At 44.1% G+C, this 19,141-nt stretch overlaps 1 protein-coding gene and 1 pseudogene across 1 annotated transcript in view; one reads left to right on the top strand and one right to left on the bottom strand.

Moving 5' to 3' along the window:
* Positions 1–9,836, bottom strand: part of PKN1 (protein kinase N1) — a 61,791-nt gene extending 51,955 nt beyond the window's left edge. Inside the window, exon 1 of the mRNA XM_035104818.2 lies at positions 9,117–9,836. Coding sequence (XP_034960709.1) covers positions 9,117–9,137 — 21 coding nt within the window. The 5' untranslated portion in view covers positions 9,138–9,836. The remainder of the gene's footprint in view (positions 1–9,116) is intronic.
* Positions 3,537–3,633, top strand: LOC118081631 (U6 spliceosomal RNA; annotated as a pseudogene).
* Positions 9,837–19,141: the final 9,305 nt, after the last annotated feature.

Consider the following 19,141-nt stretch of genomic DNA (forward strand, 5'->3'; position numbering starts at 1 on the left):
CTGACCAAGGCCTAAACAAAGGACAGGTGGAGTTACATGCCTCTTCCCCCACCCCACCCCACCATTTCTTATTTGTTTTAAATCTCAGGAATGGTGCATCTGAGTTTCTTTTTAATATCCCCTTCCCAGCTGCTTTCACATCTATGCAGGGAGGGGGGCACTCTTCATGAAAGACAAACAAATGTTGGGAGAAGGCAGATGCATGTCACTGCCAAATAAAGTTTGGGCCTGAGATAAAAGGGACATTGTATACTGCACAGCCATGCGGTATTTTAAGTGAGACTCAGAAGGGACCTGGATATTTTGCCTTTCCTCTTCAGGCAGGGAATAGTTGATCTATCGCTGCTGACAATTCAGTTTTTCACATCCAGAGGCCTTTCAAGTCCCAGGCTTCTAATCTAAGCAGTAACCCTAGAAAACAAAGTGAGAAAAACAGCACCAACACTAATAAAGCTGAACGTGTTTTTTCAATTTAAAAAAATGCAATGAAATTCAGTTAAATGTGGGCAACTGCTGAGGTAGGCATCTCCTTATTGCAATTGCATGGTATTAGAAAAAAGAAGCATGTCTATCATGTTCCCTGTGGCCTAAAAAGATAAAGGATGCAATCCCTTTCCCACTTACCTGACAGTAAGTCCCAATTATCGCCCTGGGAATTACTTCCAAGTAGATATGTGAATAATTGCATTGCAAGGGTTACAGGTAAGCCAATTTCAAGCGAAATTTAATCATAATGGCTTCCACCCAAAGGACCCTGAAAATGTACAGGCTATTCTGTGCTGTAACAAATAAATCCTAGTACTTCCAAAAAATTTACAATTTCTAGGGTTCCATGGGAGGTATCTACAACAACGAAACCATTTTCAAACTGGTTTAAATGTATAGTATAGAAACATGTGAACTGATTTGTGCAAGGTTTATCCAGGAGCTTTCATCAGAACAGGAGCAGATTGAACACCATTTGCTGGACTTCTGCCAATGTTTGCATCACTAGGGCAGCCCCATTTGGACCTGCTTTTCAGTTTCTCTCACACACAGACACAAACCCTGAGAACCATTGTCCCAAGTGTTTCCACACACCTCTTTCCTCCTAAGCCGCAATACTGTATATTTTGAAGAAATCTGGAAAAACAAAGGATTATGTAGTCCCACAGAGGAACGTTTCAATTCTCTCCATTATTTCAATCTGAATTATTCACATACAAACCTATTTTTCTCCCCTCAGTGAATAAATAAGATAGATTCAGTGCCATTCCCAGCAATTACACACACTGGTTCTGCTCAGCCTCCCCAGTGAGAGCTCCAGAGTTCAGCCTCTATCCATGGCAGCAGTCACCACGCAACTGTGACACTAATAAGCACCTAGCAGCCACCACTTCCGAATGCACAACCAGCCATGGAAGGAAAGCAGTAATTTAACTTTCCCTCCAAATCAAGAGGAGGTTTGGCTCCAATAAACCAGACCAAACACATTCTTAGGTTTAGTTCACATGTCAGTCACCACAGGAGAGAAGGCTTCAAAGGATGCAATAGGTGAGACCCACGTGGCTCTCATAAAAGACACTGCGCTCTGGCTGTATTAGTGAATTCATTAGCAACAACACTGGCAAAAGCATAAGCTCGGGAAGAACACAAAACTACTCCTCTGAAGCATACTGTAAATCCACCTGGCTGCCCAGCAGCTGCACTGGATAGGTGCAGCAGCTTAGAGGTCACATTTCCTTCTTCTGTTGGAACATGAAGCTTAGGGACACGCTTGAACATTATGAAGCAACATGCACCTGCTGGACAGAGTAGCTTTTCTGTTTCCATCCACACCAGGAGGGACTCAAAAGAAGAGCAGTGCCATTAATGCAATTTGGCCGAGGGGGGAAGAAAAATATATACGCACAGCTTTGTGTAAGTTTATTGATACAACAAACCAAACATGGAGTACACCAAAGAAAGGCCATACATATGCACCTGACTGCACTTCCATTAAGCAAATGCACTCAAGCTTAGTAACTCTACCTCTAGGAACATTTTGTACAGCATTGCATTCTGCAAAACTGTATGGTTTTTCTAACGCAATGCTTCTGCGGTCACTCACAGTGCTTTTCTCTCTCCGAAATCACAAGCAACGCTCCAATATCAACCAGCAAACAGTGCCTTTTGTTTTTAGAAGAACTTCTGATTGGGTTTTATAAACAAGGATAATTAACTAGAATGATAACAGATACAAATAAATAGACCAAGTCTTCTCGTGTCACTTGCATATCACAAAAACAGCACAATAAATTTGCAGTAGCGTTTACAACATGTGGTGCATTATTAGAGGTCAGGGTATAAGTTCTTGGTTTGTGAATCGGTTCACACGAAAACAATTGTGAAACAGGATAGAAAAGAGTTAACAGATAACATTCAACATCACATAGCTAGACAGGAGCCCTTGCGGTCGCACTTAGATTTAGTATGAGTAATAGTCATTTTCCTCTTTTATGCTACCAATGAAACAATATGAAGTGTTGGTATATTGAAGAATTTGGAGTGGAATTTGGGAGTAAGGTTCAAAGATAATAATTTATGTTTAAATTTAAATTTAGATCACCCAGATAGATAGGACTGCCAGCAAGTAGTCCCACTCTAGGCAGTCCAAGGCCTTTAGAATGCCAAAGGCCAGGGAGGTTGAGGAGATTGTCTATTTACTATGTATGATTATGGTATGTTTTAAAGTTTTCTGATTGGCCAAATATATTCTACCTTTTGGTAGTCTTTAAATAGTTTTGGGATAGTTACTTGGAGTGGTACCAGGATTGTAACTTGGGGAGGGATGCTACTCTCATTAGGTCATTAAATAGGCGGACCATATACCATATGATAATAATGTTTATTTGAATTGTTTATAAAGCTCAGACAGCAAAGTCATCAGGTCCAGGGGCTTTATGTGGTTTCAATTTTTAAAGAACATTGTCAATTTCTTCTAGGGAGATGGGGCTATCTAAAAAGGTTTTCTCATCATGAGTTGGTGAAGGTAAAGGTATGTTTTCCAAGAAATTGTGGGTATCAACAGTGCCTTTTATAATCAGGAGTCCCAAGTATCCTCCTCAAACAAGAATGAGAAGTCTAAGACTCATACAGAAGGTACTCCAATTTAGGGTGTAATCTCTAGCTAAGTTACTCTGATTTAAGTCAGTTTTAAAGGAGAGGTAATTTATGTCTGTACATAAATTACAGAGAGAACACTGATATACCTACACCCAAAGAAACAAAATCGTAGTGGCTTAGCTATTTTAAATTGGCCTAAAGACACCAGCAGAATGTACATCTGAGGGAAATTATCGTCCTTCCACTCCCCGCTCATTTTGGTAGCTCATTTGTCAAATGATGTAAACACATATCTATTGAGACTGCAGTTTTAGGGATGAAGAATGTGTGCTTGCACCGGTGTCCATGTACTTTGAGTCAGGTTTGTCTCTGAAATAAACTGGGGACTTCCTAATGGAGGCACACTGGTACATAAGGCCTCCACACACAATGCCACTGACGCATGCTTTCCTGTTTTAGAACATATGCTGAAGCTAGAACACCACAGAGAAGATTGGCATACCCCTGCAGAAGAAGGACATACAAATCCATGCAGTGTTTCATTATATCTGACAGCTGGCATAGCACAGTGGCTAGCAGTGCAAACTGCTCCTGTTCCAACCTTGCCTTAGCCATGAATTCAGCAGATAGACTGTTCTGCACTGAGTCATAAGTTTCCCCATCCCCTGCTGCAAGCTAAGGATTATTGACAAAGCATGTGAAGCACTTTGAACACTTTTAAAGTACAGTGGTGCCTCGCTAGACGAATTTAATTCGTTCCACGGGTCTTTTCTTATAACGAAAAATTTGTCTAGCGAATCCAATAGGAATGCATTGAATTTTTTTTTGCCAATAGGAACGCATTAATTGAATTTCAATGCATTCCTATGGGAAACCACGATTCGCTAGACAAATTTTTCATAAAACAAATTCGTCTAGCGAGGCAACCTCCGCTCAAAAAATCCTTTCGTTAAGCGGAAATTTCGTTAAGCAGGGCATTCGTTAAGCGAGGCACCACTGTACTGTATAAATGCTAAGCACTATGACACTCCCCAGACCCTATCAGATTAGGAATTCATTCCCTCCCCCACCCCCTGCTCTCACAACAGAGTGAAAAATGAATAGATAACCCTTTCCCAGGCTCCCAAGGACTCTACATCAAGCTTAAAATTTACATCGCAATCCAAACAATTAGTGTCACACTAACTTTTTTAAAAAGGCAACATGGAAACAAGCTTGCATCAAAGATTCGCATGTTTGTTTCTGTATCTAATCTCCTCAACCTGTTCTGATAGTATTTGGGGGAGTTTCAAGGATAGTCAGCACAGTTCAGATTCTCGTCTTATTAAATCAACTTGTACTTTTTATCTCCTCCACCACCCTGACCCTGCCTCTAACATATATAGCACTAGTTCCGAGCCCGATATCTTAGAAGTCCCATGTGTATTTAGCCATGTCCCTCACTTCAACTCACATGATGGCCCCAGTCAGCAGAACTTCCTCAAATGGGCAAAATAAGAGAGTGCATAAGCACTTGCAGGCTCAAAATCCTGAAATAGCTTTTAAAGACTCCCAGCTACTTTCTGTTTGTTTGTTTTTTTACCTCTCTTCTTGAAAAATCAGTCAGTTTCAGTAAGATCAGTTATCATTTTGTTTCTCAGTTTTGCTTTCCGGTTTATGATAGCCTATCCATGTTTCTTAGAAACAAGGCCCTCTGTGTTCAGTGGAGCCATACTCCTAGCTACAAAAGCTGAGGCATCTTTATTATAGATCCTCTTGTGATTATGTGGCAATTGTTCAGTTTAGTTGTGGGGTGTTTTTGTTGTTGTTTTTAAATACATTTTATTTATTGTTTATTATTATTTTTGTTGTTGGAATTATGTGCTTTTTCATGTTGTAAGCCACCTTGATCATGGCTTGAACTGTGGAAAGGTGGTATACAAATTAAATTATGTAGGTATGTAGGTAAAGTGCAAATGCACTGCAGCGTTAATCCCATGTATGTATAGCAATGTAGTCTGGTTATTAAACTATGGCCTGCCATCTCACCAACCAGCCTTCAAGCAACTGAAACACTGAATTCTGTAAATAAAATTAAACAATTTCAAACTCTTGCCAAAACAAAAAAAACCTTTAAATCGCCTAAACCTTCATGTTTCACTCTAAGCCTAGGATTTGTTACTGAACAGTACATTATGGAAGACCAAAGAGCTAAGATTTGAATCTGCAGAAGAGCTGACATTTGACCCAGAATTTAAGCAACGTCTTATCCACAATGCTTCACTGTGTGTGCATAAATATGCTCACAGACAATTATAGAAGGAAGTCAGGTTTTCTAGCTGAAAGATGTTATATATTACTTTTAGTTGCAAAAGTTAGACCAATAAGTGAAAATGTATTACATCCAAATCTGTGCATCCAAACTGTAGCATGTTAAAACTTTTTGAAAAATTACAAATATGGAAGATACTTCCATCATGTTGTAAAGTGAAATCTGGGGTGCCTTCTGCCTTAACTCATTTAAAGGCTACGGGCGAAACTATATGAACAATTTTCCTGACATGGCAAAGTGAAAAGCAATCCAAGGGTACCACAACAGGGAGTGGATGGGAGAGGTGCAGAAAGGGAAAAAGGGTATTTAACTTTCACAGCTGACTATTTTGCCCACAGACTAAAAAGGTTTAAGCAGCCCCTTCCCCCTTCTAGTCGCCTCCCATTCCCCCACTCCCCCGTTACAGCACTTTGAAGCTGTTTTTCATTTTAAGAAATTGCAACTGTTACATGCATCCAGTTGCCCATATTCTCACATGTCCTTTTGCATGGGTGCAACATGAAACGGCCTCAGCCCTGTATAACTGAAGGAGCGTCTCCATCCCCATCGTTTAGCCCGGACACTGAGATCCAGCGCCGAGGGCCTTCTGGCAGTTCCCTCACTGCAAGAAGCAAAGCTACAGGGAACCAGGCAGAGGGCCTTTTTGGTAGTGGCGCCTGCCCTGTGGAACGCTCTCCCATCGGAGGTCAAGGAGATAAACAACTACCTGACACTTAGAAAACACCTAAAGGCAGCCCTGTTTAGGGAAATTTTTAATCTGTGATATTTTAATGTATTTTGGTATTTGCTGGAAGCCGCCCAGAGTAGTGGGGGAAACCCAGCTAGATGGGCGGGGTATAAATAATAATAAAATAATAATTTTAAGGAACTGAAATTCATCTTATAACTCAACACTTTTATTGCTGTTTCCCTACCATTTGTCATCTGCAAGAACTCACTCTGCCTTGTGACCTATTGAAATGTGGTACCTGAGAAAAAATATATTGTTTGTTCTTCATTTCAAGCATCCAGACTGAACAAAATACAAAATGCAATGTCAGGGCAAAACCTTAATCTGATCTTTCTATCCCTTTTAGCTCAATGGACTTTGTTGACAGTGCAAGGTAAGGGGGCTGATAGTAATGGATTTTATTATCAGCGCTGTATCTTTAATAATTGAAAAGTTGTTAGGTGCACAGGCAAGGAGGAATGGTTTTAGTGCATCGATCTTTTAAGCTGGCAATGATCATTTAAACAAACAAGCAGCAAAATCATATATTGGCCAGAGTCCTCCTTATCTTGCAATTTACTTTAAAGAGAAAGGTTGCAAATGCCTTTATTTCCAAAACAACCTAATCCCAGACAATCTCTGCCAGGGAACAGGGTCTCCAGCCTGCAGCTCCAGAAAGCCCTTCAGCATACCAGTCAACAGGTAGCCTCACAGGCAGAGTCCCCTGGAACTTGTTGGCAGGCTCAATTCCATGGATTCAACACAGGATCACAAAGCCCCGAAGGACGCTTGCCTGGCAAGCAGAATTCCCTTTAAGCAAAGTGCTTCCTCCCACAGAGCTCTGCTGCATGCCTCCCTGATTAAAAGTCTCACTTCGGCATTTCTTTATGATTGTAAAACTCTCATCTGAAGAGGGCTCCCATGGGCACACAGACAGAAACAATAAATCCAAACAGACAAGTGAGGTAACAGGGAAAGAAGCTGGCACCAAGGCAAACAACCACAAAATGTGTGAGAGAGAAACAGACAGACATGTAAAGGTTCTTGGACACAACCTAGCTAGCACAGGCTAAGAATCAGTGGCCCATCTAGTCCAGCATCCTGTTCTCACAGTGGCCAACCAGATGCCTGTCAGAAACCCACAGGCAAGACCTGAGCATAAGAGCCCTGTGACTGCCCCCCCCCCCGAGTTTCCAGCACCTGGTATTCAGAAGCATTATTGCTTCTGACTGTGAAGGCAGAACCAAACCATGATAGGTAACAGCCACTGATAGTCTTCTCTTCAACGCATGTGTTCAATCCTTTTTTAAAAGCCATCCTAGTTGGTAGCCTTCGCTAAATCTTGTGGGAGAGAATTCCATAGTTTATTAATGTGCTGCATGAAAAAGTATTTTCTGTTATCTGTCCTGAAACTTCCAACATTCAGCTCCACTGGATGGCCATAAGTTCTAGTGTTAGGAGAGAGGGAGAAAAACTTTTCCCTAACCACTTTCTGCAGCACACTAGGCATAATTGCATAAACTTCTATCATTTGACCTTTTCTCCAAACTAGTAAGTCCCAAACACTACAACCTTTCCTAATAAGACAGTCATTCCATCCCCTTTATCATTTTGGTTCCCCTTTTTTGAACCATTTCCCCAACTCTAAAATATCTCTCTTTTTTGAGGCAAGACAACAAGAACTGTACACAGCATTCCAAATGCAGTCAAAGCACAGATTTCTATAATGACATTGGGACAGCTGCAGGTTTATTTTCCTTTCCTTTTCCCAATGATCCCTAACATGAAAGTTGCCTTTTTTCATAGCTGCCACACATCGGGTGGACAGGTACATAGAACTACAATACAACCCCAACATCTTGTTCCTGGTTAGTCACCATCAGTACATACCACATGAGCATATACGGTATGTGAAATTAAGGATTTGTTTATTTATTTTGCTCTGACATCTATTGCTTTACACTTATTTACACTGAATTGTACCGGTATTTGCCATATTGCTGCCTATTCTTTTTGTTTTGGAAAGGTCATTTCAGAACTCTTCACAATCTCTTTTTGTTATGGCAATGCTGAATGATTTACTACCACCAGCAAACTTGGCCACCTCACTGCCAAGTTTAAACAACTTCTGAAAGACCTGGAAGGGTCCAAGATTTCTAGAATGACCTGGAAGAAAGGTCTTTTTGAAGGTTCACAACTAGGAGGCAATCACCTTTCACCACACTGGGATCACCAGCAAGAAGGGGCCCGGGGTTCCCAATTTTGAAGGCGGGCTCATAAGAGGGGCTAGGTAAAATAAATGGAGACACACACACACACCCCGCAAGCAAGAAATAAAGCCTATCTAACCCAGTGGTTTACTTATCGGGCATCTTGAGAGACTTAAACTGATGAGTGACAGGATGCAGAAGAAGAGCACATTAAAGTCCTGGATTAGTTTCCCTATCCACACCGAAAAGATGAAAGGATTCGTTGTTATTTAAATGTTTAGTAGTACTTCATGCGCAAGAGCTTCACTGTCGGTGGCCAACACCACGTGATCATGAAGTATCCCAAGTTATTACTTTCTTTTTAAAAATAAATAAAAATAAAATAGAACTGATGAGAGATACGGTGACTTGTGCCCACCCTACAAGCTGGTGGCTAACCAGGAATCAGAAACCGGCTCTGTCGAGGTTCAAACCCATATCTAGGAAGCATGGCTCATCTGAGTCCGTCCCCAGTCCGCCGCCCCGCTTTTGGTTAGCCAAACCAGCGCCGGGATCCGGCCTCGTGAGCACAGGCGGCAGCTGCGACTCTCGCCACCATTTGGATCGCGATGGGGGGGGGGAGCGAGCAGGAGGAGCTCGCGCAGCCCCTCCTCAGCTGCACTCCCGAGGCGCGCAGAGACCGGCGGCTCTCTCTCTCTCTCTCCTTCCCCCCAGCACCCCAACCACCGAACCCTCCTCAGGCTGCGCGCCACCCCGCGCAGGAAAAGCGAGGACTCGGGTGGGGGGTTAGTTTTCATTTTACCTGAAGCGACTCGTTGGCCATCTTCCCGCCAAGCCCCGGCTGGCTTCCTCCCCGCCTTCTCGCTGCTGCTGCTGCTCCTGGGGCAGCCGCTGCTGCTCCCCAGGGCTGCCCTTACAACAGCAGCAGCAGAAGCAGCAAGGGCCGTCCTCGATCCGCCATCCTCTGGTTGGTGGGGCGTGTGTGAAGGGAGCCGTCGAGCCCCGAAAGGGGGCGGCCCACCCGCCCAGGAACAGACGAGCGGACGAAAAGGAAGGAGGAGTTGAGGGGTGTTTTTTCTCTCTCTCCCTCCCTCCCTCCCTCTCTCCTGCAGGCAGCTCGACGCGCTGCTTTGCCTCGCAGCGGCAGATACCGCCGCGCGCGCCACTTTTTGCCGGCCGAACGTTCTGTCCGCGCGCCGCCCCCCTTTTTTGCCGCTCTTTATTGTTGTTGCAGCGTCGGCTCCGCTGGCCCGCTCGCTCTCTCCCTCCCGGTGCTCAACTGGCCGGGTTGTTGGTCACGTGAGCTGAGGGGTGAGTTGGGGTGTGTGAGAGAGAGAAGAGGAGACGGAGACATCGCTGCAGCCGCCGCAGCAAGCTCCAGGGGAGGGGGGGAGGAGACCGTTGGCCGAAGCCGGAGATTTGCGGGGGTAGCTTGCAGCTGCTGCTTCGAGCCCTCCCCTAGGTTTCCCCCTTTCCGGAGCAGATTAAAAGATTAGCAACAAAGGCCGGGATGGGGGTGGGGAAGGGCCAGCTCCCCTCCGCCGCCCCGCCTGGCTTCCAGAAACCAGAACAGCGCCCGGTTTGTTGCAGCCGGGAGGAAGGACACGGAGAAGGCTCGTTTGGACGCTGCCATTATTTGAGAGGCCGGCCTGGCTTTCATTCAGAAGCCCCTCCCTCCGTCCGTCCCCTAGTTCAAGCGGCAGCTCTTCTTGCCCAGCAAGCACTGCCTGTTCTCGCCTCGTCGCATTCTCCCCACTCCCACCCCCACTACACTTTACAACTTCTGTGGTGAGCTTGTAGAATTCGTATTGTTGCCATACACGGCCACGAGAGGGGTCGCCCGGGTCTTGGTGCAGACCCTGATGTTCTGCTTATCGTGTCTACTCGTGGGCTTAAGGGGGTGGGGGAGTCAAATGTCGGCCGGAGAGGAAGAGAGGCGACTGTGTGTCCTACAATATAAGTCCAGAGTCTACTTGGAGGGCTGTCCCATTCAAATATGACATAATCTAAGACTCGCAGGCACAGTTGGTCACACAAGCTCCCCCCACTACCTTGAGTGCATTTCTGTTTCGGTTATAGCAATTTTCTAAATTTGCATCTATGCATATAAAATACGGTATGCAAATTTTATGCAGTTCTGTGTCATCTGTTTCCAGTGATACCTTTCCTCTTTTAGCAATGCATACATGAACAATCCAAATGTACATTTAGTTACTGGAAAATGAGTCTGAAGGCAGTTCAGGCACGGCTTGAATAACGGAGAAGGGGCAGACTTCCTGAAATACATAAGCCCTACCTACACCCACCTGACTCCTCCCAGTTTTAGCTGAGTCATGCTGGGAGAAGATTTCTAAAAACAAAAACAACAACCAAAACGGTAAAGACCAAAAACACAAGGGTAGCTGTTTTCGGTCCATCAAAAGAGGTTAAGGGTCAGATCTCTCTGCCCTTCCTGTAATTCAATATGGTTAATACATCTTGTTTTCAGCATTGGCCTGTGATAACAAGAATAGTCTTATGACTAATCACACCTGCTTGACCATCATTCTGTGGCTTAGTTCCAGCCCTACGTGGCAATATCCCACTGTCCTCTCAAGCAGCCTATCTGCACTCCAAAATTGCTATTTTAAAAGGTAACATGTAATTTCAATCTTAAATGCAAGCTTAGTCTACAGTTAACATTTTATTGGTAAAATTACTAGTAAGAAATGTAACATTTAACATCTTACAAATTGTGCAAGACTCAAGTTTAGAATTCTGCTCCTCCCTCACACAACCTGCTACAGCAGGTTGGTTGGTTTTGAGCCCTAAACCCAAGGTCTTGTACAAAGCACACATTTTCTTCCCCAGTGATGATTCTTACTTTCTCCACAGGCCCAATAGGGAAAACTACAAAATGTACATCCTTCACGCAGCCTGGCTTTGCCACCTGCAGGGTCATTTCTCTTCCATGAGCTATCAGTAAAACAGACTGAGATTCCAAACAGTCTTTACTACCAAGGGGGAGTGTGTGTGTTATTAATTCAACATCAGAGTACAACACTGATCTGCTAAGTACTAAGGGAAATCCATCTGCTCAGTGGTAGAGCATTTGCTCTGCAAGCAGAAGGTCCTGGACTAGGTTCATTCCCCGGCATCTCCAGGTAGGACTGGGAATGTCCCCTAAGTTAGATGTTATTAATTCAACATCAGAGTACAACACTGATCTGCTAAGTACTAAGGGAAATCCATCTGCTCAGTGGTAGAGCATTTGCTCTGCAAGCAGAAGGTCCTGGACTAGGTTCATTCCCCGGCATCTCCAGGTAGGACTGGGAATGTCCTCTAAGTTAGATGGGCCAGTGGCTTGACTCAAAGTAAGGCAGTTTCCTATGTACCTTGGCTATTGGATTCCTGAATACTGTTACAAGATAAAAGACTGAGTTAGATTGCAAACCAATGTGATGTGTTTGGGCATACCTTAACCCTGCACAGGATCAGCCTGTTGTTAAAGGTAAAGGACCCCTGACAGTTAAGTTCAGTCACAGACGACTCTGGGGTTGTGGCGCTCACCTTGCTTTACTGGCCGAGGGAGCCGGCGTTTGTCCGCAGACAGTTTTTCCAGGTCATGTGGCCAGCATGACTAAGCCGCTTCTGGCGCAACGGAACACCAAAACCAGGGCAGCGCACGGAAACGTCGTTTACCTTCCCGCCGGACCAGTACCTATTTATCTACTTGCACTTTTTGGTGTGCTTTCGAACTGCTAGGTTGGCAGGAGCTGGGACCGAGCAACGGGAGCTCACCCCGTCACAGGGATTTGAACCGCCGACCTTCTGACCTTCTGATCGGCAAGCCCAAGAGGCTCAGTGTTTTAGACCACAGCACCACCCGTGTCCCTGTTGTTACAATACCCCTGCTGTTACAATACACATAAGGCTCAATCTGGGAGTGGGTGGGTACTTATGAGGAAGATGGAACAGCATAGAACTGAAACCTTTTTGTCGCAAGCACAAAACTCGAAGTGTCAGGCAGCCAACCTAACACTGCTGATCTGCACTATTTGCCACCAACACACCAATCTGGCAACCAGTTCACCAGAAATGTGATCCTCTGCTGCACACAATAGTCATGCGACTTCAGTCTTTGGATGAGTCACACTGGCCTCATTCCATTTTGCTCCAGAGCAGTATCCTCCAGTACAGCTATTCTACAGTAAATGGTTTGAAACGCACACGGTAGTATGATTTCCTCAACCTAATTTAAAAACAAAAATGCAATGCAGAGTGAACTATGCAGTCAGGAGAAACGGAGGATCCAGACATGTGCACTCCTTGATACTGGCCTGGCCTTCAAAAACGAAGTAATCTCAGATTTAATTTGATTTATTACAATAACTTATATCCCACCTTACTGTATTTCCATATGCTCCAAGCCAGGGGTAAGGAATTGGATACAGCTAGAGGCACGGACCCAGGAGCCTCTGTGGGCAATTTTGATGGGTGGACAAAGCCATCCACCTGTCAGGCACCTGATATGTCAGGTGATTTTAACTTCAGTCCATGGCATCAAAGGAAGAATCCTGTAAAGAAAGGGGGGAGCAGAGGGGGAGCTATCCACCTTTCCTAGTCACAGGTATGGAAAGATTAAAGGGGATACCATACATCCAGCTTCTGAAAAGATCTAGTTTATCAGAGACTGCAGCTCTGTTTTTTTTGTTTTTTGTTTTTGCATCATATGGCTACTGCTACCATTTCAAAACTATTGAGGTTAAAAGCCCCACACAGGGGAGCAAAGAACAACTAGAATATTAGCCTACCTTCAGAATAAAAATAGCTTTGTTCAAAGTGTCCCTAGGCAAATATCCATTTTTGAAAGCAATTTGTCTCATTTTACCCTTGAAGAGCAGCCCTGATAAAAGGCAACAGTCTGCCAAGGACAGTTTCTTATTTGGAACTACCACTGCAGTAGTCTTCCTTCTTTAAATGCACTTTAAAAGCTTCTGCATACTCATATATGTACAAGATATCTGTGTGCAGCAATCAGTGGCCCATTGCTTGTTCTCATCAGGAATCATCTGGGCAGAAGCTAATGTCATGCAAGCTGGCATCTTTGTAAGTCAGCCCAACAAGCCCCAGCCCAAATGCTTAGCTCTGGATTTCATCAGTGTACGAGAGGCATACAAATCTATGCCATCACACTATGCCTTATCAGTTACTTAAAACATGTTAGACATCAAAAGTGGTCATAATCAAGCCCTCTTCCAACCAAATAAAATCAGGCACAGGGAGAATTGCAGGATACCCACCCAGCCAACAACATAATACACTCCTTCAATTACCTCTGCAGCTGCATATACTGTAACCGTCACATGAAACAATAAAAGGACACCACTGATATTATTTCATCACATAAAGACAGTAGGCCAGATTCAACTAACTGGTCTCCCTAGCAGAAACCTATCCAAGGACTTCAGCCAGCACAATGGGGCTTCCCCACGCCGTCCCTCCCAAATTGGCTGGTGGAGTTCAGGGGATCCCCCATAACAGCATGTGGAGAGGGGAGATTGTTCCATCAAGCAAGCAGAAAAGCCGCTTCTGGCGAACCAGAGCAGCACACGGAAACACCGTTTACCTTCCTGCCGGAGCGATACCTATTTATCTACTTGCACTTTGACATGCTTTCGAACTGCTAGATTGGCAGGAACTGGGAATGAACAATGGGAGCTCAATGGTCCAAATAATCTGTAGCAAAGGCTTGTTCTTGGCTTACTGATTATGGTTCAATCAAACCGTGGTTCCCAGTTTGAATGCTACTATTAAGTCAGGGAGCACGGCTTCTTTCTTCCATATGCTAGCAGACAACAGCAAAGCAAAGTACTATAGGTGCCATCAACACATTCGTAGTAGGTTAGTATCAATGGCTTATATTGATTTCCAAATGTACCAATATGGGAAGGAGTCCTTAAGGAGGCTCATTGGGGCAAAAGTGGCCTGAGCATTTTCCAAGTCAATTTCTTCTGTTACAATATGAAATTTAGAATAATAATAAATAGTTAAGATGGATTAGATTCAAGTAGTCCTCAACTTCTTCACAACTTCAGTTACCAGAAATTGGTATTTATCCCTCAGAAACACTGAGTTCAGATTGTGAGCAAGTCCTGTGCTCATGTACTGCCTCCTTCCTTTGAAAGCTCCATTTCAATTACAGTAGTTACTGTACTACTTTTTCAGTTCAAACCTGTTTGTCATGACACCTGAAGCAGAAAACTGGCTTGCACTTGCCTTCCAAGCTAATACTGCAAACTACCATGGTTTGGTGCTGAAATCCTATGGGGGGGGGGCTAAGCTCAAACTACAGCTCACCAGTTCTAGCCCCAAAGTAACTATAGCCTAAGGTTATAGGCTCAGAACTGCAAAACCTCAAGAACTGCTTTTCCCCATATTAACTGACCTGAATATCCTGCAATCATCAACGGAGGCTCTTCTTTGCGTGCCTCTTGCAGAAGTCCAGAAGGCGGCAGCAGGAGAACAGGCCTTTTCTGTGGTGACTCCCTGTTTGTGGAATGCTCTCCCCAAGGGAAGCTCGCCTGATACCTTCATTACATATCTTTAGGTACCAGTCAAAAACATTCCTCTTCTCCCAAGCCAATGGCTAATTAAACAAACCTATGGCCTTTTAAATTGGGGAGGGGTATTGTTTGTTGGGACGCGGGTGGCGCTGTGGTCTAAACCACAGAGCCTAGGGCTTGCCAATCAGGTCGGCGGTTTGAATCCCCGTGATGGGGTGAGCTTCCGTTGCTCGGTCCCAGCTCCTGCCCACCTAGCAGTTTGAAAGCACGTCAAAGTGCAAGTAAATAAATAGGTACCGCTCCATCGGGAAGGTAAACGGCTTTTCCGTGCGCTGCCCTGGTTTGCCAGAAGTGGCTTAGTCATGCTGGCCACATGACCCGGAAGCTGTCTGTGGGCAAACGTCTGCTCCCTCGGCCAGTAAAGCAAGATGAGCGTGCAACCCCAGAGTCGTCTGCGACTGGACCTAATGGTCAGGGGTACCTTTACCTTTTTATTGTTTGTTACTGTGGTATATTTTTGTAAACTGCCCTGTGATCCTCAGAAGGGCAGCACAGAAATTTAATAAATAAATAAATAAATAAATAAATAAATAAATAAATAAAAGTTCCTAGCAACCAGGATGCATCTTTCCTAAGATGAGTTGATCCACTATCAAGTTCTCCCTAGAAGTTAATTTCTGCAAATACTACTACACAATAAACGTGGCTTACTTCCAGCTAAGTGGATATACCGGTAGGATTATTCTATAACATTTTAAAAGGCTGTTGGTTATCATAGTAGTTTTGTCATGGGGGCCGAACATTGGAAAGGGAGAGCAGCTTTTATTTTTTTCGCTGCTCAGTTAGGAAAAATAATGACGGTATGCTTTTCCTTACTATTTTACCTATTAAATAGGGTTTTTTTTAAGTCACTTGTAAAATGAAATATTACTTTGTTATCTTAGGCTACAGGCCCAAGATAATTCCTCTTAGGAATCAATCACTTATGCACACTAACCTGAGAGTAGACTCAATGGAACTTAAGTGGAATTTATGCATCTAAAACACGCAATAATCAGGTCAAATGAAGATTGGTGGAAGCCTTGGAGTTGTGCTAATTTGCTGGGGAAATGCAGAAAAACATGGTCCTTTATAGTACAAAGATGCTTTATTCTGGTTAAAGGAACCACACTTTTATGCCTATGATACAAGCACTTAATCCCCTTTGGCAGCCTCCTATAGCCTCTGAACAGCCATGTGAGCTAGTTTAGGGTGAGAGTTGGTGACTGGCACAAGGTAGAAACTGAGCAAAACAAGGATGAATTAAGCAAGTTTATAATGTGAAACTACACATGCTCAGATTGTATTTATTATTATTAATCAAAGCTTTTTTGCATACAAAAAAAGTTGCAAAACTACACATGCTCAAAACCTTTTCTCATGCCATAACAGATTGCTTTATATAGTGATATCTTATTTGATCCTTTTGAGGGGAAGGTGGTCCCAATTTTGGGAACTGCACCAGGGGTCCTCAACCACCTTAATCTGGCCTTGAGTACTGGGTGGAAAGAAAACCAATCTAGGCTGTTGATGTCAGCTGACAAACAAGTATATAGCATCTCATGTAGCTGCACTGTCAAAAAGGACATGCTATATACTGTGCTTTCTGCAACACTGCCTGGTACCACAGCACTTCCTAGTTTCAGCAGCTATCATGTGCTCTGCTTCACACATTATAAGAGACCAATGTCCTGGCCAATCATGGCTCTCTTGCAGCCATGGTACATGTGTTTTACAACACTGTATAATTATAAAACAACTCATGTTTGTAACGTGCACAGACAAAACACTTAGTACAAGCAGCAGCCCCGTGTTAGAACAGTATTCACAGAAGATTTCAATAGCAAGCACCACTTTGTATGAGCTCTTGCAATCCTTAAATCCGTGCTGATGCTGGCAAGATAAATGACAATATCCTCAGTTTGCCAGCGAATATTACTGCAATAGACCCTAAGAGGAAGCAAAGTAATTTCCCCCAGATTGGCACATTTTAGAAACGTTTCAGATGGCATATTACTTCCTGAAGTCACACAGTTCCAAGGCAGCGAGTTCCCAGTTCACCTGTTTCATCCTGGGCTTCTGCAGCTTGTTTCTGCGAGCTACAAGGATCTTCAGCAGCCCTTGCTGGCTTGGCTGCCTCCTCAATGCAGCTTCTTTTGTGGGATTCCATCTGGCTGTGCTCAGTGCCAAGTGCCCAGATGCATTCTCCTGCCTCCTCCCCAATGCAGGCATCCTGGGCATATGGCAGAGAGTAAGCAGAAGGAATCAGTTATCAAACCACAAGATGATAACATAATGTCAACAAACCTTTGGCTGGCCCCACAGGAGAAAAGGGGGGGAAGGGTAGTCGAGAGAGAAAAGATCATTACTGAACCACATAAAAGGCTACTATTAAAAAACATCCCTGGAAACTAAGCAGAATGAATGAACAGAAATCCTGGCATCAGAACTGGCAATATTGGGGAAATCAGCAAGAGAGCATTTCAGACTCCTGGGACACTCAGTAACTGACCTTAAGGTGGCTATATTGGAACTTCAAAGGAAGAATGCTACATGAAATAGATAAATCATGCTTCATTGAGAAGTTCAGTGCTATCACTTGTGGATAGAATGGACACAATGGATTTTTATCACACAATATATGGTAATTGGTTTACCAATGCCAGAGCTTCTATCCAAAGCTTCTATTAGCAACACAACTGGTTTGAGAATGTCACCATCTCTACTTTTCACATTTCATTTCCTTCTGACCTCACTGTTTACAACCCACACCAACCATCTCTGCAACTAAGAATGCGCCTGATTACGGTGTGAACTGTAATCTACAAAAAACTTATGCCACAATAAATCTGTTAGTTTTCAAGGTGCCACAAGAGTTTGTTGTTTTTAGTAGAGATAGTAACCCAACAGAATCAGAGTTAATCCCATGAAGCATGAGGATTCTATGGCAGAGGACAGGAAGGTTCTATGTGATTTCTGCTTCATGGTTTCTGAAACTTATTCCCAAACAAGACAGAAAAGGGGTCTTATTTTTGAATAATTCATAACCATAGCATTACCTCGTGTGTCTGACTGGTAGCTCTGGAACTCCTTCCACCTGGATGCTCAAAGTCCAAACCGGAGGCATTAAAAAACTTTACATAGGCTGGAGGTTCTGCTGACCAAGACTGAGCCAAGAGATGAAGCTTTTCCTTTTTAACTATATATTATGGGTCAAATTTGCACAGCAAACTGTGAAAATACACTCATACACGGAGCTACCTTAGGTTTTCACAGTATATATGCTGCTAATACCGTACCGTAGCCATGGGTGTAGCCGGGATTTTTGTTAGGGGGGGCAGGACCGACGGTCAGTTAAGTTATTCCTATACGTCCGTGCTAAGAGCCAGAGCAAAATAAGTACAGTATCCCAAACTCCTGCTATTTCACAGTTTGTTATTATGGGGTATAGGATTTCATCCAACACATTTATTAGAGAAAGAGAGGTCCAAGATTAAAGCGAAGCAACACACACCTCGCAAATATAAGGGAAGCATAATCGAAGGCCGCCAAAGCGCAAGCCTTCGGGGCGGAGCAAGACAAGCAGCCGTGTTTATACAGAGCATATCGCCACCTGCAGGGCTCGTAAAGAGTGGGCGCAAAACAAGGCTCCGTTCTAACGACAACATGATCGAATTACGCTAAACTGCTGCTGGGAATGGAAAGGAGGCCTCTCTTCCTGGTTTCCTGTGCTGCATCATGCGCGAACATCTCGCCTGTCAAAAAATTCATAGCGGTCAAGTCAAAAGCAGCCCTGGTGAGGGAAAACGGCAAATGCAGAAGGATTGGGGGTTTATCGCCGTCCCTTAAATGCATTGGTCTTTCTCTCTCCGCAGACAACCGGTTGAGAGATGCGTGTCTGGAATAAACTCTCACCTTTCCTTCTGTTCATAGCAGCCCACTCCTAGGGGCTGAGGTCCCTTCGCTCCCCCTAAAATGTTTGAGCCCACCCTCCAAATGTTAATAGGCATTGCCATTCAAATAGAGTGCGTGTGGTCGATTACGCAGGGCGGGGCTTACCTGTCCCCCCCCCCCAAAAAAAAATTATTCCAATTGGCACCCCTGCTTCTGTTATCCATTAAGCAAGAACAGGCGAGCCGCAGACACGGGTGTGTGAACGAGGGAGGGGACCCCTACACTAACGACTCCAGTTGCGTGTAGCCACACGAGCGTGTCAGCTGCCCTCATTCGCCAAAACAACAAC

The sequence above is a fragment of the Zootoca vivipara genome, chromosome 2 (assembly GCF_963506605.1).
Source record: "Zootoca vivipara chromosome 2, rZooViv1.1, whole genome shotgun sequence".
Lineage (NCBI taxonomy): Eukaryota > Metazoa > Chordata > Lepidosauria > Squamata > Lacertidae > Zootoca > Zootoca vivipara.